At 51.1% G+C, this 22,551-nt stretch overlaps 2 protein-coding genes and 1 long non-coding RNA gene across 5 annotated transcripts in view; 2 read left to right on the forward strand and 1 right to left on the reverse strand.

The window, feature by feature from the left end:
* Asap3 (ArfGAP with SH3 domain, ankyrin repeat and PH domain 3) overlaps nt 1-3,778 on the forward strand; it is a 41,113-nt gene extending 37,335 nt beyond the window's left edge. Inside the window, 4 exon segments of one of the 2 annotated variants that reach the window (NM_001427661.1) lie at nt 80-275; nt 1,289-1,514; nt 2,071-2,161; nt 2,364-3,778. In NM_001427661.1, coding sequence (NP_001414590.1) covers nt 80-275; nt 1,289-1,514; nt 2,071-2,161; nt 2,364-2,438 — 588 coding nt within the window. In that variant the 3' untranslated portion in view covers nt 2,439-3,778. 2 annotated transcript variants of the gene reach the window in all.
* LOC134487016 (uncharacterized) lies at nt 972-2,140 on the reverse strand. The gene is made up of 2 exons (XR_015621248.1): nt 2,011-2,140; nt 972-1,725 (listed from the first exon to the last, which is right to left on the reverse strand). It is a non-coding gene; the product is annotated as an uncharacterized LOC134487016 (long non-coding RNA).
* Nucleotides 3,779-6,396: 2,618 nt separating the features above from the next.
* Tcea3 (transcription elongation factor A3) overlaps nt 6,397-22,551 on the forward strand; it is a 32,553-nt gene continuing 16,398 nt past the window's right edge. For both annotated transcript variants that reach the window (NM_001015008.2, XM_087548406.1), the window contains exons 1-5: nt 6,397-6,568; nt 15,373-15,435; nt 16,352-16,457; nt 17,052-17,193; nt 19,665-19,727. In NM_001015008.2, the coding sequence (NP_001015008.1) occupies nt 6,500-6,568; nt 15,373-15,435; nt 16,352-16,457; nt 17,052-17,193; nt 19,665-19,727 (443 nt within the window). In that variant the 5' untranslated portion in view covers nt 6,397-6,499. The remainder of the gene's footprint in view (nt 6,569-15,372; nt 15,436-16,351; nt 16,458-17,051; nt 17,194-19,664; nt 19,728-22,551) is intronic.

A 22,551-nucleotide genomic window follows, 5' to 3' on the forward strand; every position in this document is an offset into this window, starting at 1 on the left:
CCAGACAAGAGCCGTATGGGGCCTGCCCTGGGAAGAGGAAGGCTGAGCTGTGGAAACCAAGGTGGCCTTGTCCCCACAGCACTGCCCCGTGAAGCCCCCAGCACAGGCCTGCTGGAGCAGTGGGAGGCTGGACATCAGCAACAGGACCTATGAGACCGTTGCCAACCCGGGACCAACCTCCTCTCAGAGCCAAAGCGAGGACAGTCCCCCACCCTTGCCCATCAAAAACTCTTCTCGGACCATACTCCTCGGACGAGCCGGAGATTCCAGTAGAGGTACAGTTGGCTGCCCAGTGTTGCAATCAAGTCACTTATTGAGAGGCTGCTGTGTGGGGCACTGAGCTGTGTGTGCATGACAGAGTGAAGGGTGGCAAAGGGAAGCCCATTGTACCACCAAAGTTCCCCTAGGGCTGCCATCCTCTCCTTGAGGAAATGGAGGTGTTGAGTGACTTCAAGCTTCTGTTTTGAGATTACAACCCAGGTTGGTCTTGCTTAGATCCTTTAGTGCTGCGCTTAGACAAAAAACCACGCATTTCTAGAGCGTGCCCGGCAAGCAGTCGGTCATAACACGAGGCTCTGCACACTAAAGACTGCTACCCTGGGTTTGGTTCTCCCAGACTGCTCTCTCCAGCTCTGAGCAGAGCCTGGCTGTGCTCCTGGACTATGTGTTGGTTGGATGGGTGGAGCTTGTTTTGGGGGCCCTGGAGATGGGGGCGTGGCAGATCCTATTGGAGCTGGCAGTGGGTTAGGAGGACTCCCTGAAGGGGGTGGTGCCGAGGCGGAGCTTGGGGGATGGGCAGGAAGGCTCAGACTGAAGAGAGGGTGAATAGAAACAGCAGGAGCTACATCGTAGCTACTGGGGGCGACCACGTGACTGCTAAAGGGCAGTGCTGGGGTACAGGGGCTTGGAGTTGGGAAAGCACCATGATGGATCCTAGAACAAAGGCAGCTGGGACAGTGAGCAAAGAGGAAAGCGATTCAACTTTTTCTTTTATTTATGTACTTTTTTCTTCTTTAATGTGAGTGCTCTGTCTGCATATACACCTGCAGGCCAGAAGAGGGCAGCAGATCCCTTTATAGATGGTCACGAACCACCATGTGGTTGCTGAGAATTGAACTCAGGACCTCTGGAAGAGCAACTAGTGCTGTTAACTCCTGAGCCATCTCTCACCGGCCTGCCATTTCTATCTTTGTACTACATGGGGAGTGGGGCAACTAAAAAAAAAAAAAAAAAAAAAAAAAAAAAAAAAAAAAAAAAAAAAAAAAACATTGTCACTTTGTGGTTCTAGATCGTTCTGACATTCCCAGCCTGAGATCAGAGTCTCCTGAGGCCTCAGAGAACCGGAGCAGCCCAGCATCTTCCTCCTCCAGCTTCACCAGTTCTGTGGAACCTGGGGGGCTGAGCCAAGCCCTGCCTAGCCCTGAAGAAAGCCTCCAGGAACCACCAGGCACCTCCCGCCCCGGCCTGGCGTCTGGAACCACCCCCGCTGAGGTGTATCTCCCCGTCAGGTTCAGGTTGGTAAAGGCTTGGCTGCACCATGTCCCCTGACTCTCTAAGCACTCGTTGGCTTACCCACTTGAGCCTGTCTGAAGCTGGGTCATAGTCTCACTCTAGGAGCCAAGTGGTGGGCTGGACTGAGTGTTGGGTGGCTTACCTTTTCCTCTTCCAAATACCTGCTTTCAAGTCTGGCCAGAAGAGCAGAGGAGAAGGCTGGGGCTTGGGTGGCTGAGGTTGGTGGGAGGAGAAAGGGCTTAGTCCTCCCTGCATGGATCCTTAAGGGCTCAGTGAAGTCTTCACTTGTCCCCAAGTGTAACCCAGGACCCCTCTGCCTCCTTTCTCTGCAAACCCTTTTTGTCTAGACTTGAGTTTGAGGAGAACTGGACTTGGGAACATCCTCAGAGCCCTCTGGGGAGAGGTCAGTTCCAGACCTCCAGGGCCTGTGCAGACCCAGCCTAGGGGCCTAGTGGACTCTGATTCCCTTCACCATCACCCCCAGCCTTGCTTGTCTACCTGGGTCCCTCTGAGGGGCTGCTGGCAGCAGGGTAACAATTGGCCACCTTTGCCTTCCAGCTCGGAGAGCACTCGATCCTACAGACGGGGAGGCCGGAATCTGGAAGACGGTCCCACTGCCCGGCTGCCTCTGTGTAGAAGGAACATTCCGGTAGGAGCACTGGTGTATGCTTTGAAGTGTAGAGCTGGTCAGGAACAGGCAGAGAGGGGAGGGAGACCTCTTTCTGTGGCAACACTATGGCTGAGGTGGTCACTGTTAAGCTGGGTGCCACCTTCCTGCTTAGCCCAAGACTGTGTGACGCTCGGTCCCCTGAGAAGACACCAAAGAAACTTTAACTTCTTTCTTTTCCCAGGTTGGCCTCATGGAAGGAGATGGTTCAAAGATTGGGGTTCTCCCGGCAAGTTCCCTGCAACTCTCACATGACTAGCTCCTCGCTGATTCCTCTGCATGGCCCACACTGGACCCCAACATTCAGTGCTGGGACTTGAGACCACAGATCTGGGAGCTCACCTTTTGGGAACCATGACCCTGCCAAGGACACTGGCCCGTCTGTGTTGGAGCTGATGTCCTGGGCCAGGCAGCTCTGGAGTTAGGTCTGACAGTGTCTGGGCTGGGTTAAGTTACACAATCCTCAGTATCCACCATACAGGATTGTGCTCCCCCTACCAGGGTGGGGTCCACTCACCATCATTCACGCCCAGGTACTGTCTTGTAGCCACGTATCAATCTGGTGATTCTCTTTAGTGAAGTCTAACTTCGGGTCCAGACCTTTGCTAGGTACCACAGATGCCACAAGAGTAAGACACACGTCCTGCAGGTGTGGGCTCCTCATTGGAAAGCTGGGCCCAAGAACTGCCGTGGAACGAGCAGAGCCAGATGCAGAGGGAAGGCTCTGGGCTCAGGGCCAGGACGGACATCAGCTGGTCTCCTGTCTGGTCACTGCAGTTGTTAACAACCCAGATCTAGGTGGTCAAGGCCTGTGGTGGACAGGCTAAACTACTCCGAATGGCTCCCTTAGAGACCAGCCTTACCCTCCCTGGGGTCCCCAGCCTGGAAGTAGAAGATGACTCACCTGCCTTCCTTGATTCAACAGAAAGGAAAGGGATGGTCTGGGTTGACTGATCCCGTTTCTCCCACTTTTCTCTTGATGAAATCAGAAGGCTGGGGGAAGTGAGGGACCAGAAAAGGAGAAAGGTGTTGGGAAGATAAGAAAGTCTGCTTTCTAGGGCCAGAAATCCCACCATTGCTCAGTCTCAATTACAAAGCCAGACCACCAGCACCCACAGATAGCTCCGTTTTATACCCACTTGGTGGTGGGTCCTTCGGGGGTGGGCCAAGCCAAACGGGAGGCCAGAGGGCACCCAGTGAATGGCCAGCAGCGTGGCTAGGAGTTGAACTGTTCACCCTGGAGGCTGGCATGTTCCTTGGTCCTGAAGCAGCAGGATTGTTTCTGAGCCCCAGGTGAGCTTCCGTTCATCTCAGACTCACTGTTTACTTATCTCTAATAAAGGCTTCTTGGGGGAGGGATGAATCCCCTGGGACACTCTTGGGACTTGGGACGCTTTCCCTGGTCCCAGCGATGGCCATGTTGGTAAAGAATGGTGGGTCCCCAGGAGACGTTTGGTAAGGCGAGGCGTTCCTACTGGAGAGGGCATCCCCGAGGTCAGGGTGCCCATGAGCATCCTCCGTTACAGTGTCTCTTTGTGTTGTTGTAAGGGACCGACGGAGGCTGAGTGCTTTCTACAGTAAATGGCTTTATTTGGCTTAGGGTTCTGGTGATTGGAAAGTCCAAACAGTGTGTCATGAATGCCCTGTAAAAGGCCCAGGCTGTCTCAGCATCACAGAGAGGGAGAGAGCAAGGGCTTATGTGCAGTGATCTTAATTTGCTTTATAGCAACTCACTTTTGTCAGAATTCACTCCCTTAAAGCACACATAATTGCCTTCCACTAGGCGCCACCCCTTAAAGGCTCAGTCAACCCTCAACATTGCCACACCAGGAACCAAGAAAACACTCAAAACATACCCACATGGCAAGGGTCAATCTCACCACAATGAATTAGCCAATCCAAAATGTCGTCAGGAGCAAGGTTCAGAACCCCTGGTGTGCAGGAAAGCATACTGGACTGGAGCTTGAGGACTGGATGCTTGACTCTCCCAGGGTCCTGACCACATCCCCCTCTGAGTTTGTGAGATGAGCCTGGAAGCATAGCAGGTGGAGAAATGTAGCAGGAGGTCAGCCAGCAGCGAAGGACTGGAGGAGAAGGCTGTTGGGAAAGTGCTTGCCACACAAGCCTTAGGACGTGAGTTCAGATCTTCAGGGCTCAAGCAAAAAGCTGGGCATGCAGTCTACTCCCACACTCCTGGCTCTGTGGAAGCGGACCCTGGAGGGACCCCAGAAGCTTGCTGACCAGCTCCAGGTTCCGTGAGAGACCCTGTCTCAAAATAAGGAGGCTAGCAATTGAGAAAAACGCCTACTAATCTCTGGCTGCCAAGTACATTCTCACACACATACACAAAAGCATAAAGGCTGCTGGGACAGCGGCACACATCTGTAATTCCAGCACTCTGGGGGCTGAGGCAGGGGCATAGTGAGTTAGGAAATATCTTCGTGCTGTCCCTTTGAGAGTAAAGAATGGGGTTGGAGAGATGGCTCAGTGGTTAAAACACTATCTGCTCTTCCAGAGGACCTGAGTTCAATTCCCAGCAACCATGTGGTGGCTCACGACCATCTGTAATGAGATCTGATGTCCTCTTCTGGCTTGTCTGAAGACAGTGTAGTCACATACATAAATCTTAAAAAGAGTAAAGAATGTTTACCACCAATGGTGGGACCCTTTGGGGGTATCAGTTCCCTGTCTGCCCCCAGGGCTCACAGGGAGATATGACAGCTGTGTGTCCTTGTGTACCTGTGACCTCTCCCTTGGACAGGTGGGCAGAGGGGATACAATGGGTTCCACAGTACTGGCTACATTCCAGGAGAGTATCAGTGAGGCACCCCACTTCCTGAGATTCAGTCTTCTATTTGCATAAGGTCGGATGGTTTTCTTAGGGTCCTTCAAGCTTCTTTTGGCCAAGAGGCCTCCCAGGAGCCCACTGAAGAAAAACCTGGCTTCGGCAACACGGTGCGAAGGCCCCGCCCTTCCCCTGCTGGCCACACATCCCTACTCTATAGCCACAGACTTTTCAGTTCTCCCCGCTTATGCTTACACGTCGAAGACCCTCCCATCCCCAAGCTCTGTAAGCTGAGTGCTCCAGGAGAGCTGTCTCCTTCCTTCTGGATGCTAGAAATACCTGGAGCAAAGTAGGTGCTCAGTAAATAGAACAAAAGATTACATAGAACTCTTTCTCCTACCAAACTTCCACTCTGCCTTCTGGAGCAATTTCACTCCTTGGGAGGGGGACGAGCCCCTAGCTGGGCCTTACACTTGCTCTCTCTCCCTCCTTTCCCCACCCCAGCTGTGATGAATACAGTCCTCTTTAATGGTTATTTTACCCGGCCTGCTGCCTCTGAGATCTTTTTTGCTAGCTGATTAGATACGGTTTGTTGAATGAGGGGGGAAAAAAAAAATCCTTGACCAGCAGGTATCCGCAGCAGGCTCCAAACTTGATTCTCCGAGGTTATCTCAGAAAGTTTGGAGATTTCACAGTTCTTCAACCCTCACACACCGTGAGCTCTCTTCTGTCCTCCTCCACATCAGAGACCCTCCCAGAAAGGTCATTTTCTGTCAGGAGGGGGAACTAGGTCTGCAGAGAATTCTTGGAAGATTTTCCACCCAAGAGCAGATGTGTACACAGCCGAGAGTGGGAGGCACAGTTATTCACTCCACCGAAAGTTACTCTTTCAAGCCCACCCCCTGCGCACCGCCCTAAGAATCACCCAAAGCTTAGCCTTTCAGAGTGTGCTCCTGACACCTCTTTGAGAGCTAGTGAGAAAAAATGAAGACTGGTGGGCAAATCGCTCTGAGCTTACCTCCCGAGTCAGTGCACACCACAGGCCTTGGGCGCACTAAAGAGCCTACCTAAGTTAGGGCAGAGCCGACTTCAGAATCTGCACCAAAATGTGATGAATTCACCAAGTTTTCCCGGCTTGGGCATAGCCAAAGAAGTAAAATCCTACCTCTGAGAGCGCAGTGATGTTAAAACCCCCAGCTCTGAACTTCCCACAGCTGCGCTGATACCCCCGGAGAACCCTCATGCTCAAATTTCCCTGGAGCATGGGGCACCCCTAGGAGAGTTGGAGGAAAAGAGCCCCTTCCCCAAATTGGTCCTTTCCTCCAGAGGCGCGACCCGCCAGGCTCAGGCAATCTTTACCCGGACAGTCCTTGAAGTCTATATTTAGTGCCCTCCACCCCTCCCCCAGCGCTGGGAGGGGCGCGCCCCGCCCACTCCGGACTCGAGTGTCCGGTGTGTTTGCGGCCCGTGCCGCTCGCGCTTTGGCGCCCGCTGCTGCCCTGAGCCCCTAACCCCACCGAGCGTCGTGGACCAACATGGGCTTGGAAGAAGAGCTGCTGAGGATCGCCAAAAAACTGGAGAAGATGGTGGCCCGGAAGAAGACGGTGAGGCTGCAAAGTTTGCAACGCAGCCCCCGGGCCACGGAGGCGCGACTCGGCCAGCCACGGGCTTGGTGGGCGTGCCGGCCCTGTGCCCAAAGGGAGCGCGCGAACACGGGACACAGGACGGGGAAGGGCGGGCTGCCAGGCAGGGGGAGTCTCCCAGATACTTGCTGGGCACTTAGGGTGGGTGTGTGCGTGGCCAGGAGGGGATCGTACAGGGTTCCCCAGGCGCGCCGCTGCTGCAAGTCAGTGTGGATGGGTTGGGTGCGCTCCTGGGCAGCTTGCGCCGAGCAGAGAAAGCGCAAGGAGAGAGATAAACCTGGGGAGGACATTTAGGGGTCCGGGGTCTCGGGGGCGTGCGCAAGGCCCGGGAAGCTGCAGGCGCAGCGAGAACTAGAGGGACACATTTTGGGTGACTTCGAAAAAGATCGGAGAACCTCGGGCTGAGAAGGGGGGTGCCGAGCCGCGTTTGCACACCCCAAGGATTGAGCCTACGAGACTCCTAGCTGGGGTGCCAGGAGTTCTGTTTGCAACTTTTTCCTTGGCCGCGGGTTGGGGCCCTGGCGGGCGGAGGTGAACAGGTGCGGGGCGGGGGAAGGAAAAGATGGGGGAGGTGCACGAAGGAGGTGGCGGGAGGGGGGGTGGTCCGCAGCTCTGGTCGCGCGAGGGTCCCTGAGCCCTCAGTTCCATTAGCGCCGAGCTAGAGCCAGATGCAAAGTTAATGTTTGATCTATCTAGCGATCTTTGCCTCAGGCTAGTGCCTGGGCGCCTGGGCCAATTCTGGAGGGCGTGGACTGAAAGGGAGAAGACCAGGGACTGGGTGAATGAGGCCCTCCTTGCTGACTTGCCGCGGGGTCCTTTTCTTCTCCTACGCAGTTTCTAGCAAGTTGTTGCACCCAGGACCTGCATGGCCAGGGCATTCCAGGAAAGTTGGAAAATGCAGAGTCCCAAAGAGAGGTGTCAGACCCAGGAAAAGGGACTGGCTTTGAGCAGCCAAGGAGTGTCAGGCATCCTGCAATAGTTACCTGGTGACAATGAGAAAGGGTGGTGTTTGGTACAATCTGGACAGCCCGAGGTTTCCTAGTCTGTGAGATGATGGATTGCATGGGAGAAGAGCACGGGGGTGGAGGGTAGGAGGGGGAGAGGCGGGAGGGAGGGACCCGAATGCTCCCAGCCCCTATTGTGCTGCACTAGGCTTCCCCCATGTCGCAGCAAAACCTAACCTCAAATCCCCGGACAGTCCCCCAGCTAAGAACCCTAAAACTGCATGGTATTTCAGATAGACAGATTGTCTAAGCCTAGCCCCTTGCTCACCCCAGACTTGAGCCAGTAAAGAAAAGAAGCCTGGGCTTTTGGGTGAGAAGGATTAGGGGTAGGAGGAAACTCAGGAGGCTCCAGGGAAGATGCCCAGGTTGAAAAGATTAAGGGAACTGCTATGGCTTCCTTCTTGGTCCTTTTACATTCCTAGGCTAGTTATGCTACTCTCCTTTGGGCCTCAGTTTTTCTCTTCTGTGAAATGGGAAGAGGAAATGGTGCCTCTTGGGGATGGGGATCCCAAGTAGAGCCGGGACTGTCTCTGGGAAAGCTGCATGGCTGGCCACAGGGTCCTTACAGGGCACAGCTGTATAGAGCCACAGTTGTCACTGGAGTCTGCGCCTGGACTCTAGCAGGGTTTGGGTAGGCACAGAGCTCTGGCCTTCTGCCTGAGAAAGGCGGGCCTGCACTGAGAGTGAAAGTGGGCCCGCCCAGTGGTGGTTAGTCCAAGAAGGCATACTTCCTGCAATAAGACAGATCCTCCACGTAGCAGTGCATGGCTGGGGTTTGTTTATTCAATGACTTAGGGCTGTGTCGGATACTGTGTAGCATACCGGCTACACAGCTTTCAGGAGACAAGCATACAGTGGCTATATGTACACTAATGACACATCAACAGAGCCACACACTGCTCCCTATCGAGCAACTTCTGTTTGACTGCATGTGGGACGTGGTTCCTTACACTCATGGGGCAGGCATGGCACATAATACTGTATGTGCTCTGACAGTTTGAGTTAAAGCAAAAAGAAACCCAAAAGCCGACGGAATGGCTTCCCTGGGAAATGCAAGGACAGCAGGCTCACTTATACCTTTCGACATCACACACAGAGACAAAGAGACGCAGAGGGTCTCAGACTGCATCCCCACTACTGCATGCCAGCACCAGAGACTGTTAGCCACACAGGGAGAGAGGCCATCTAGCAAAATTGGCACACAGTTTTATGAGCCCATCTACAACACAGGTTCCTACGTGTTACATTCCAGTAGGACCTGGTTATTCAGAAACGTACTGCAGTGGTGAACTGCAAATGATCTCATGCCGACCATGGAATTTTCAGGAATTTTGCAAACTGTTAAACATAGACATGTTTTACATTTATTTTTATTTTATGTTCATTGGTGTTTTGCCTGTGTGAGGGTGTCAGAAGTCTTGAAACTAGAATTATAAACAGTTGTGGTTGCGGGTTCGGTCCCCAGCTCCGAAAAAAAGAAAAAAACAAAACAAAAACAAAACAAAAAAAACAAAAAAAACCAGTTATGGTTGCTGGGAATTGAACCCGGGTCCTCTGAAAGAGCAGCCAGTGCTCTTAACCACTGAGCCATCTCTCCAGCCCAAACATAGACATTAAAAGACATTAATATGCTTATAATTAAAAATAACTCCTTTCACAGGGTCTCCCCTGCCAGTTCTGTCCCCCACACTATTGGGGATCAGGAACTGGCCCAAAGCAAAGAGAAACCTTGGGTTAGCAAGATGGCTCAGTGGGTGAAGATGCTTGGTACCAAGCCTGTTGAACCGAATTCAAAACCTCTGGTGAACTGGGTTCATGGTGGCACACGCCTTTAATCCCAGCACCTGGGAGGCAGAGGCAGGTGGATCTCTCTCTCTCTCTCTCTCTCTCTCTCTCTCTCTCTCTCTCTCTCTCTCTCTATCTCTCTCTCTCTCTATCTCTCTTTCTCTTTCTCTCTTGAGTTCAAGACTAGCCTGGTTTACAGAGTGAGTTCCAGGAAAGCCAAGACCTGTTTCAAAAACCCAACCTAAACCAAACCAAACCAAACTAAATGTGTGGTGAAGGGAGACACCAGACTCCCATGGGCTCTCGTCCTCCTACCTCCACATGTGGACTTTGACGTGTGCACGTATGCATGTACATACAACACGTAATTGTAAAAGAAAACCCAGTTTGGGAACAGCATGTGGGTAGCTTGAGAGTAATCACTGAGGCTGTATTTATTCCACAGAAACTAGCAAATGCTATGAATCAGGGTTCCCTCCTTGAGAACTGGCCATCAGTCTGCACCAGCATGTGACTCTACTTACCCTGCTGGTATCCAGGAGAGTGAACATACTGGCAGATCTATGGTCTTGAAACACTATGTGAAGCTCCAAGCTCAGTGTTTGTTCCGGACTGGCCCTTTACAAACTCTCTTGGTTTTCTCATCTGTGAAATGGGTTAATAATTCTGTAAAAGTGGAATTTTAAACAGGGCCCACTTCCTCAGGGCCCTCTGAGAAGTGGGTGGTTTGTTTGATTTTTAAAGAAGTATCTATTTATAGGAGTACACTGTCACTGTCTTCAGACACACCAGAAGAGGGCATCAGATCCCATTACAGGTGGTTGTGAGCCACCATGTGGTTGCTAGAAATTAAACTCAGGACCTCTGAAAGAGCAGTCAGTGCTCTTAGCCACTGAGCCATTTCTCCAACCCTATCTGTTTTTGAGACAGGGTCTTATATACAGTGTGTCTGCCTCAAACTATAACTGAGAATGACCTTGAACTCCTGCTCTTCTTGCCTCTACCTCTGAAGAGCTTTGATTCCAGTTGTGAACTACCACCCTGGTTTATATGCTGTTGGGGATGCTGTCTAAACTATGTGCATGATAAGCAAACAATTTTTTTATAGTATAGAATAATTTATTCAGGGAATGGGGAGGGTAGTTAAGAGAGTAGTAGAGGCAGAGGAAGGCAGCGAGAGAGGAGTAGAGGAGTAGAGATCGGCCATGAGAGAGAAGGGGTAAGGGAATGACGGGGAACAGAAGAGCAAGAGAAGAGAAAGAGACAACAAGAGAGCAAGAGCACAATTTTCTGACTGAACCACCTTCCTGTCTCCTTGTGAGAGGTCGGTGCAGATCAATGCCCCAGCACACGGGGAAAGCCTTTGGTTAACATCGAACATGGTGTCGTACGTATGCCTACAAGTTCACATACAGCCCTGTGTGGAGGCCATTCTGGGAACGCAGCGAACCTCAGTGCGGAGGGAGTCTAAGGACTGACGAAGGACGGCTCATAGGATATGGTCCAGGGCCTGGCAAGGGGAGGCAAAGTAGCTGGAACCAGGCAAGGGGCATACAGGACATAGTCCCTTCCTCGGGGAATTAATCTCAAGATAGCCCGGGGCTGGCTTCTAGACACCAAACTTGATCTTAGCCATGAAGCTGAGAGGCAGTAGAGCTCTCTGGAATCTGTGTAGCAGGTACCAGGAAGGAGAAGGCTGAAATGGGAGGGAGGTGTGTTTAGGACCTGGCAGGCAAACTTTCAACTCCAAGCTTCCTTCTTTCTCTTCCTTTGTTCTATAAACACGTTTTTTTTAATATATTATTATTATTCTTTGTGTAGGGAATTTTGCCTGAATGTGTGTTATGTCTGGGTACCACAAGCCTGGTTCCTGAGGAGACCAAACGTGGGTGTCGAATCCCTTGGAAAGGGAGTTACAGATGGCTGTGAGCCACCATGCGGGTGCTGGGAACTGAGTTCTCTTTCAAAGCAGCAAGCGCTCTAACCACTGAGCGACCTCTCCAGCCCCGTGTTTCGCTCATTCTGCATTTACTCAGAGCAAACTGACTCTCACCCAGTACTCTAAGGTCTTAGAGATGAAGGCAGTTCTCGTTACCTCCAGAGGAATGAGAGTATTTGTCCATACGGAGACTCAAAGGTGAGTCCTAGCACTCTAGCAGCAGAGGCAGAAAGATCACAAGTTCAAGGCCAGCCTGAGCTACAGAGACCTTGTTTCCAAACCAATGCAAAAGACTTGAAAGTAAATGTGGGTAGGAGCTGTCTTTGAAGTGGTCCCACCTTGAAATGGCCCAAAAGTCCCATCCACTGGATTCTTACTACTTGCTAGGAATCCTTTTAAGTGTTTTATACTGATTGAGAAGCGATCTGAGGTGGTCTGGATAGATCTCAGAAGCAGTGATCTGGGAAAACAAAGAAGATACTTATACCACACTTTTTATATAAAATGTTCTAAATGACCAAGCACAGTGGCACAGGTCTTTAGTCTCTGCATTTGCATGGCTGAGGCAGGAAGATCACAAGTTCAAGGCCAGCTTGAGACCCTGTTAAAGATTGAGAATGCAAAGTCTAGAGCTGGGGTGGGGGGTGGCAGCTCACATCTTTAATCTCAGGCATTTGGGAGGCAGAGCCAGGTGGATCTCTCTGAGTTCAAGGAGAGCCTGGTCTACAGAGCAAATTCCAAGACAGCCAGGGCTACACAGAGAGACACTGTCTCAACAAACAAACAAAAAAACAAACAAACAAACAAACACCCACAAAGTCAAGGGTGAGGAGATAAGTCAGTCAGTAATGTGCTTGGAAGATAAGCATAAGGCACAGACTTCAAGTCCCAGGGCCATGTAGAAGGCCAGACATGGTGGCAAATGCTTGTAACCATGGCAATCGGGAGTCAGAGATGGGCAGAACCCTAAGGCTCACCGTCTAGCCAGCTCAGCCTAATTGTTGAGCACCTGGTCCCAGACCCGTTGATAGAGACTATCTCAAGAGACCAAGGTAACTGGCTGGAGGGATGGCTCAGCAGTTAGAGCACGGACTGCTCTTCCAGAGGTCCTGAGTTCAAATCTCAGCAACCACATGGTGGCTCATAACCATCTGTAATGGGATCAGATGCCCTCTTCTGGCCTGCAGGCATACATGCAGGGAGAACACTGTATATAATAAATCTTTTTTTTTTTTTAAATCCCCCAAAACAAGGTATGAATGGTACCTGAGAAAATACAGCCAAGGTTGACCTCTGGTCTCCATCATAAACACATGCATGTCATGTGCAAACACATGGGAAAGTAGAAGTAGACGGATCTCTGTGAGTTTTAGGCCAAGTCCAGGACAAACAGCCATGGCTCTGGTGACCTAAGTTTGATCTCTGGGACCCATGTGGTAGGAGAGAACCAGGTCCAGTTAAGTACCTCCTAATGTCCACATATACACCTTGGAAGTCTCATGGTCTGGAAAATAGTCTTAATATTTTAAATTATTCTTATAACACCAACCTCAGGAGGCAGGGGTGGGGGATGAGGGTGCGGGGTGCATACCTTTAATTCCAGAACTCCATAGGCAGAGGCAGGCAGATCTGAGTTTGAGGCCAGCCTGGTCTACAGAGTGAGTTCCAGGACAGCCAGAACTACACAGAGAAATCTTGTCTCAAAAACAAACAAACAAACAAACAAACAAACAAACAGGTAGAGCTAGAGAGGTGGCTCAGTGGTTAGAGCTGGAGAGGTGGCTCAATGGTTAGAGCTGGAGAGGTGGCTCAGTGGTTAGAGCTGGAGAGGTGGCTCAGTGGTTAGAGCTGAGGGGTTGCTCAGACATTAAGAGTGCATACTGCACTTCAAGGGATCAGAGTTCAGTTTCTCGCACCCACACTGGGCAGCTCGCAAATCTTGGGATCCAGGCATCACCTCACAAACCACACAGACATGGATCTCAGCCAGACAGGGATAGTTTATTGAGCATACGCCCCAGGACTGGTCTACCAGGGTCATGGTCCAAATTTGGGAACTGAACCATGACCCTGAGTTAAGATCCTACAGGGTTTTAAGCCCCAAATCCACAAACATCTGTGCCAAGTTATTTCACCAATCAGGATGTAGGGATAGAGGTCTCCTTAGGAACGTGTCTTTGTTGTACACTTACCCTGCTCCCATTGGTTGGGGTATTCAGCTGTGGCAGGGGACGTGCCTTGTCTAACATTCATTGTCCTAACTTGTCTACCAGGATGGGACTTGTCTAATATTCATGTCCTAACTTGCCAACCAGGATGTCAGTTACCCACGTACATGCCTCTTCCTGCCGAGTAGGATGTCAGTTCCCAGGGAGGTCTTGGGAACTTAAACTTTACTGGACCACTACTCAAAATGGAAGTCTTACTCCAAGCAGTTTCTCACACTGGTGGAGGTGTCTGTCTTATGTTGGGGTCCATCCCAGGGGCAGCTTATAAAGGCAAATACCATCAAAACTTATACATAGGTATAGGAATCACTGTTGGGTGGTTCGTTCTGGTCCAAGCTTATTGTGGGTAATAATAAAAGCAGTTCTAGGGGTTGGGGATTTAGCTCAGTGGTAGAGCGCTTGCCTAGGAAGCGCAAGGCCCTGGGTTCCGTCCCCAGCTCCGAAAAAAAGAACCAAAAAAATAAAAAAATAAAAAAATAAAAGCAGTTCTGCTGACTTCTATCATGATTGGTTCCCAAAGGCACAGAATTTAACAGACTATGCAATCAATCTTGGCATTAGGAAGCTTCTTAGTAACAGCAGAAACATATGAGAAAGTTTCCTTATTAGGGTGGGCTAGCCAGGTAACTGTTACCTAGGCCTTAACATTCCAGTTAGGCCTTAATGGTTCACCTAGGTCCTAACAACAGCCTGTGATTCCAACTGTAGGGGACATGACATTCTGCATTCACAAACACGTACCTAGAGACATATATGTAAACCATACACATAATTTAAAACATACATGGCTGGAGAATTGACTCCGTGATTAAGAGCACTGGCTGCTCATCTAGAAAGACCCCGGTTCAGTTCCCAGAACCCACTTGATGGCTCCCAACCATCTATAACTTCAGGTCCAGATGAGTTCAGTGCCCTGTTCTGACCTCCACAGGTTCCAGGCACGCATGGGGTGCACATACATGCATGCAGACAAACCGTACATTTAAAACAAATTAAAATGCTTAAATTATCCATATGCACACATGTAATTAGCTGTGCGCATTTGAAGACTGGACGCCAGTGCCCAGCACCCATCAGCTGACTGTACTCTTAGCCAGTGCTGGAGGCTGAGACAAAAGTTCTCCAGAGCAAACTGATTGGCTCAGACTGCCCAGATTCACCAGCTCTGCGATCAATGAAAAGACCTTGCTCAATATATAAGGTGGAGAGTGCTGGAGAAGGACAGATGTCAACCTCTGGCCACCACACACATGTGAACACATACTACACCACGGTGATATATATATGGTGACTTATTGTGTGTCAGTAATAACTCAATAGCGCTGGAAAGAACCCGGTGCAGTAGCCGAGCACTTGGGACATTGAAGTAGGAGGGTCTGAGTTCTGAGCTAGCCTAGGCAACATAGTGAGATCCTCCCACATTGAACAAAACAAGCAAAAAGCCTTTAGTCCTTACCCTTGGGCGATCGAGGCAGGAGAGGGACAGATGACAGAGAGACAAGAGGAGGCATGGAGGCTTCACGGTCAGCAGTAAGCTCAGACCGCCCCATTCTGAGGCAGACGCATGCTGGGCAGGGACAGGCTGGGCGCAAACTGAAGCAGGGAGAAAGGCTGGTGTTCAGTGAGGGGAGGTGGTGGGAGGTGCAGCTAGCCAACTGGTCTGGGGCCAGAGCCTTTCCCTTCTCTCTAGTTCTGTGTGCCCACACCTGTCCTTGGACCACACATCTGTCTGTCTGCCCTGGAGCCTACAGCCATCAGAGGCCCAGGGCAACATCTGTGTCTCAGTGTTTTTCTTGTGACTTCCCACAGGAAGGGGCCCTGGACCTTCTGAAGAAACTGAACAGTTGCCAGATGTCCATCCAGCTGCTACAGGTGGGAGGAGGGGCTCCAGAGGCAGCTGCTACAGGTGGGAGGAGGGGCTCCATCCAGCTGCTACAGGTGGGAGGAGTGGCTCCAGGGGCAGTTGCTACAGGTGGGAGGAGGGGCTCCATCCAGCTGCTACAGGTGGGAGGAGGGGCTCCATCCAGCTGCTACAGGTGGGAGGAGGGGCTCCATCCAGCTGCTACAGGTGGGAGGAGGGGCTCCATCCAGCTGCTACAGGTGGGAGGAGGGGCTCCAGGGGCAGTTGCTACAGGTGGGAGGAGGGGCTCCAGAGGCAGTTGCTCTGTGGGAGGGAAAGACCCCATGGAGATTTCTGAGGGGCAGTGAGGTGCTGACATGGAGTTGAGGGTGCGTCTCTTGAGGGTAGGTTCTTTCCCAGGCTCAGGGGTCAGGGTCCTTGCATCTAGGGAGAAGATTCTTTCTTTGAATCTTTATCCAAAGCCCAAGTGGCTTTGACCCAAGTGGCTCATGATCCAGGGAGAGGGAGGAGTCCCCCTGCTTTCAAATCCTTGGATTTCCCACAAACCCCCAAACTTTACCAGAGACTTCTGTCCCAAAGGGACAAGCGCAGATCTAAGAGGTGGCAGCCAGAGGTAGGTCTAAGTCTCGACTTTTTCTCAAAGCATCTAGTAGACCGAGAATGGTACAGGGTCCTAGCGACAGCCATCACACACCTCATCCCAGCTTTCCATCAACAGTGCCTATCAGTGAAGGCTTGAGTCTCAGGCAGGGGAGTAGTGGTCAGAGTGTAGTTCTAGGATAGACGATCAAGGTAACGTCATCTCTGGAGGGTCAGAGCAAGGACCCTGGAGAGGTCTAGATGGAGGGAAGCGATGGCTGAGCCGGGCTGCTGCCTTCAGTAAGAGTGGCTGGTTCTGGGTCAGCTCCCTTCCTCCTTTCCTCACAGACCACCAGGATCGGAGTCGCTGTCAATGGAGTTCGCAAGCACTGCTCAGACAAGGAGGTGGTGTCCTTGGCCAAAGTCCTCATTAAAAACTGGAAGCGGCTGCTGGGTGAGAGGGGGCAAGAACGAGTGGAGATGGCGCTTCCTCCCCACATATGGGAGAGGTCATGCCTGGCTAGTTGTGGGTTCTCAGCTTATGTCACTGAGTTATTTACTAAATAGCATGTGACCTCAGGATCATGGCGTTCACGGTGCTGTGTGCACAGATGTAAGATCTATATGTAACATATAACTCTTAGTGTATGTGTCAATACGCTTCTGTTTGGGTGCATGTATGTGAACACTGCCTGACTCTGCATAGATGGGTGTACTGCTATGTTCCATGTGAGGTATACATGTTCTCTCTCTATATATATCTCTGTGTGCATGCACATGTGTGTGCATATGTCCACATCATGCATCTGCATGCATGCATTCCTGTGTATGTACATGTGTGCACGCATGTACATGTGTGTGCGTGCCCATGTACGTTTGTGTGTGCATGTGTGCACATGCATCCACATGTGTGCATGCATGTGTGTGATGGGCCTGCATGCAGCCGTCCCCCAGTCCTGGTCCTTTCTCTTCCCCAGACACCAAAGTCACACAGGTCTGGGCTGTGAAGGTGCTGAGTGGGGATACAATGCCACAATTTCATTTTCAGATTCCCCCAGAACCACCAAAGGAGAGAGAGAAGCAAGAGAAAAAGCAAAGAAGAAGGAGAAAGGACTCGGCTCTTCAGGCTGGAAACCAGAAGCAGGTCTTTCCCCACCAAGGAAGAAAGAAGGAGGAGAGCCCAAAACCAGGTGCTTCTTTTTAGGGCTGGAGAGGAGGGGACCCACACTTGTCACAGCAGCAGTTTAGAGAATGTCTTGAAGACAGCCCTCGAGGTAGATGTTAGCGTCTCCTCTGGTGCTCACCCTGCAGTCTTTTGGCTCAATCTGACCTACTCGTATGACCCCAGCTTCCCCCAGAACGGTGAAGGGATGGGAAACATGCCAGCCGTGCAGCTCTGGAATTACTCAGCTTTGAGACACTCACAGGAGCCAGGCACAGCAGCGCACACAGCTATAAACACCGCACTCAAGAGGAGGACAGGGAGATCATGGATTTTTGGCCAGCCTGGGCTACATAGCAAGATCGCTGCCTCAAAAACCAGGAGGGGTTCTCCCAGGAGGCTCTGCAGCTGTTCTCTGGTCCCTCAGATATAAAGAAAGATGGTCAAAATGGGAGAGGACCCCTGCTCAGAAGGATCCCCATCTCCCCGGCATTGCACCAGTCCCATAAGCAAAGCCTTGATGTCTAACAGGAGCAGCCACCACTGATGAGAGCCACGTCTTGAAAGCTGTGGCTCTCACTGATCACCTGTAGACTTCTCTCAGCCTTTCCTGTCTAGACACACTTTATGAACCAAGCCATTGACTCGGGCAGGGATGTTGCCTGGTAACGCAGCTCACATCCCACCTTCTTCAGGTCTGCAGGGAGGGTCGGGCCTAGACTTTGTCCATTGGGAAGAGAAGTGATTGATCCGTACTGATTCGGCAAGCCGAGGACTTTCCAGATCCCACAGTTACTATGTGGGGATGAGGCTGGATCTGTACCTCTGCAGAGAGGAACAGAACGTGGTGGTCTTAACCCTGTGCCCACTCCCTTTGTCCACCCTAGCCAAGTACTCCCCAAGGCATGTGTGTCTTGGATAGGACACAAATGCCACGTTTACCATGGTAAAGATTTCATGGATGTCTAGATAAAGCCATGGTAGAAGGCGAGGCAGGAGGATAGCTTGAGAGAATTTGGAGTTCTGCCCTGAGTGACATAGTGAGCCCCCATTTCAAAAGAGGAATTTTATGTTTGGCCACCTGGTAATCAGGTTTGTGGTAGATATTGTCACACTGCAGACACACACCTTCAGAATCTTTTAAATGCCTCTATACGCAAACTTTAAACAAGTGTGTGTATGGTGTATGTGTGTGTGTGTGTGTGTGTGTGTGTGTGTGTGTGTGTTTGTGTGCGCGCGCACGCGCAGGTGCCTACACACGTGAGTATGTGGAGGTTAGGGGACAACTTGTAGGAATCAAGTCTGTCTCCTACCATGTGGGTTCAGGCTTGGCATCTCTCCTCCTCCCCTCTCCTTCTCCCCTCCCCTTTTCTGTCCCTCATCTCCCCTCTCCTCCCTGCCTCCCCCCTCCTCTCTTCCTGTCCCTTGTCACCTCTCTTCACAGTGCTGGGGATGGGTCCTAGGGCCTTACACATGCTAGGCAAGCCCCCTATACCACTGTCTTGCCCAGCCCATTCCCCATGCCACACTGCTTTTTACGCAATTTTCATGGAGGGCTGTTGCATAATGGATGCCATAGGGCAGGAAGTTCTAAAGTACTCTAGAAGACGTGAGTTGTGGAACTACAGCTTACGAATAGAAATTTTAGACAGGGGCTGGAGAGATGGCTCAGTGGTTAAGAGCACCCGACTACTCTTCCAGAGGTCCTGAGTTCAATTCCCAGCAACCACATGGTGGCTCACAACCGTCTGTAATGAGATCTGATGCTCTCTTCTGGTATATCTGAAGACAGCTACAGTGTACTTATATATAATAAATGAATAAATCTTTAAAAAAAAGAATTTTTAGACAGGACCAGGCAGTAGAGACCAGGAGTAGTTGCTCAGTGCATTTTGGAAATTGAAGATTTTCTTTTAACCTCTGACCTTGTCACGCTAATAGCATGGTGGCTATAGGATCGGGTGGATTTTCTTCCTTTGCGTCCATTCTTTCCTTCTGGACACTGGTTTCTTATAAGACTTTGGGCAAGGCCCACACCTGATCTCGGTCCTTACTGTTCTCATTTGCCAACTCAACTCAACTCTCCTAGCCTGTGTGCGCTTCCCCCAACCTCCTAAGTAGCCTGCAGGGGAGGCCGAACGCCATCTCAGTCTCTCCAGCTCCAGATTCATGTACCAACATGAGAACGCAGGCCAGAGCCCGCCTTGACAGCAGGGAGGAGGGCCTGCTGATGGTTCTCAGTAATTAGGCGTTCAGGGTAGCACTGAGGCAGCATTCCTGCAGACCTCTCTGCCTCCTCCCTTGTATTGTTCTGTCAGGTAGGGGTGGGCGAGAAGGACTAGTGGGTACCTTGGGGCCTCTCTTTCCCTGGCAGCTGCAACCCCAGCAGGCTTCCTTATCCTCTGCCCTGCAAGCCTTGCTCCAGGGTTTCCTCTCCCAGCAAAGCAGTATGGCTGCTGGCCCACAAGATGGCATCATCTCCGGTTTTGTGTTTTTCAGGAGAGACTCCGTAGACTCCAGGTCATCCACCACCTCCTCTCCAAAAAGGCCTTCGCTGGAAAGGTAACCAAAGGGCCTTCTTCCTTAGGCATGGGGGCGGGGCTCTCTGTTCTGCCGGGTAAACCTGAGGTAGGAGAAGAAACCTACAGTGCCTTACCTTCAAATTCTAGGACCTGCAGGCATGACTGCCGTCCAGTCACTGTCACTCCAACACCGAGTGCCAAGCCCAAGGTCAAGTTGAGCTCAGTAAGGACAGCCAGGGCTGTACAGAGAAACCCTGTCTTGATAAACAAACCAACCAAAGCCAGGATCTGGGAGACCGGGGGATTGCTATAAACTCAAGGCTAGTCTAGGCTGTATAGTAAGGTCAGGGAGCTGGTTATGCCCATGTTAGGGTCATACCTAGCCAAGAGCCCTTCCTGTACGAAAGGCCTGACAGAGTCAGCAGGAGCAGACGGGGGTGGGGGGATGGGGGGGCGATGCATGGGTGAATCCTATCCCTCACAGATCTCTCCTTTAGAAACTGGAGCCACTGGCTTGGGAACTACTTCACCAGAGTTATCAGGCTTGTCCTGCTGCCTGCATCATCAGATTGTAGGGCTCAGAGCAGAAAAAGAGAACAGTTAGGAGGTGTCGGGATAATCTGTGGCTCGCATCACTTTGATGGAGGTGGAAAAGGATCACGAAAAGGATCACGTTGAGAAATCTGTTCTGGGATGGGATTTATGGATGTTTGTATGGGACCTGTGAGACAATTCAGGGCACCAACAATGGTCACCACAGTCCCTGTGGCTGGAGCTGTCAGGGTGGAAGACTGCATGGAGAAGCAATGCTAAGAATTCAGGCTGGGATGAGACTGTTTGCCTCGAAGGCACGGAGTCCTGGAGTTCATTCCCCACCATTGCGTAAACCGGGCGTGCCTGTGATCGAGAGAACTCTCGGAGATGCAGGCAGGAGGGTCAGAAATTGAAGGTCATCATCTCGTCGTTAAGTATATAGAGAGCTCACAGCAGACTGGATGGGGGCGAGCCCACATCTCGACTGAAACAGTTGTGGTCTCCTGAGCTGGCTGTGGTAACCCGAGAGGCAGAGGCAGTTGGATCACCAGTTTGAAGACTAGTGCAGAGAGTGTGGCTAGCTAGACAGCCTGCCTACCTGAGGGGGTAACGCTACCTAGCCCTAACCAATGGTTGCCTTGTGAAAATGCACACCTAGTGCGTCCTTCCGGGTTTGTTGTTCTTTGTGAGGCAGGGTTTCACTACGTATTTAAAGGTAAGGGGGGTATGCACCAGGATCTCATGGTTAAGGCCCTGGCTGACCCTAAGCTCCTGGGCTCAAGCAGTCTCACTGCCTTAGCTTTCTGAGTAACTGTACAGATGTGTCAGCATGCTTGGCTGCCATCCTCCAGGGGGGTTCCAGGCCTTTATTTATTATTTGTATGTGTGAGAATGTATATGTGTAAGCATGCATTTGTGTGTATGTGTGTGTGTGTGTGTGTGCGCATGTGTGTACATCATATGTATGATGAGGTCACAGGGCAACTCCGTGGAGCTGGTTCTCTCTCTCTATCCTTACGTGGATTCTAAGGTTCAAACTTAGGGCACCAGGCTCATGTGATGATCCCTCTGACCCCAGTCTTTCAGTATTAAAACTATCCTCACATTGATCTGATTGGTTATATGCCTTGGCCATACACAGGGAGGCCAGAGGACAGCTTACAGGAGTCGGTTCTCTCACTGTGTGGGTTCCAGGGATGGACCGTGGGGTGTCGGGTATGGTGGCAAGCACCCCGCCCTCTCTCTAACCCACAGTCTGCCAGTTTGATGTGTTTTGTGGTGGTGGGTGTTTGCCGGCATGAGCTCGTATGCACCATACATGGGCAGGAAGTCAGAGGCCAGAAAGGACACTGCATGCCCGGGACCTGGAGTTACAGGTGTTTTGTAAGCCATGCTGGGAAGGTCACTGAGGAGAGCAGTTAGCGCTCTCAATCGCTGAGCCTATCTCTCCCAGTGTTCCAGTGATTAGCAGACATCTACGTATTAATATTTCTTCCTATGACTTTTCCAGTTGTAACTAGTGGCCACGTGTGCAGATCTTTCTTTTTAAAAAAAGTCATTCATTTATTTAATGTATGAGTACACAGTAGCTGTCTTCAGGCACAGCAGAAGAGGGCATCAAATCCCATTACAGATGTTTGTGAGCCACCATGTGGTTGCTGGGAATTGAACTCAGGACCTCTGGAAGAGCAGTCGGTGCTCTTAACCGGTGAGCCATCTCTCTAGGCCGCAGATTTTTCTAAGACACAACTGGACACACAATGTGACCCAGCAGAGTGCAGCCTCTAAGGCCAGGCAAAGATCGAAAGGTCTGTCTCAGGACAGAGGTCACTGAATCCATAGCTTGGATTCCTTGGAGTGGCTACACCATGGGATGGGAATACAGGAAGAATATCCAAGAATGCCTTCTATAGGAAGGAGAGTCTGAGAGGAGTTGGCCTGATCCCTCAGCAGATGGTGTTATTCTGGGAAAGCAGTGCAAAGGGGTGGCAACGGGAGTGAGCGGTGTTCTGAGAACTATAGCTGGAATGGTCACGTACAAGTAGAGACAGATGGACACAGACACACAGAGCCACAGACACACAGGCACACAGAGACAGAAGACACAGATACAGACAGATATATACACAGAAAAACAGACACACAGACACAGACAGACAGACAGATGTGCGTGCGCAAACAAAATGCTTCATGGTAAGTTGCATTCAGATCACTTGCCTATAATCCAGAGTTTGGTTTGGCAGCAACTGTAAGTTGCAGTAACTGAACTGTCCACGAGGTGGCGCAAAAGAACAGCAAGCAGGGCCCCATGTGCCTCTGCCAGGCAGCAG

Source organism: Rattus norvegicus, chromosome 5 (genome assembly GCF_021556685.1).
Source record: "Rattus norvegicus strain SHRSP/BbbUtx chromosome 5, alternate assembly SHRSP_T2T, whole genome shotgun sequence".
Taxonomy (NCBI): Eukaryota; Metazoa; Chordata; class Mammalia; order Rodentia; family Muridae; genus Rattus; species Rattus norvegicus.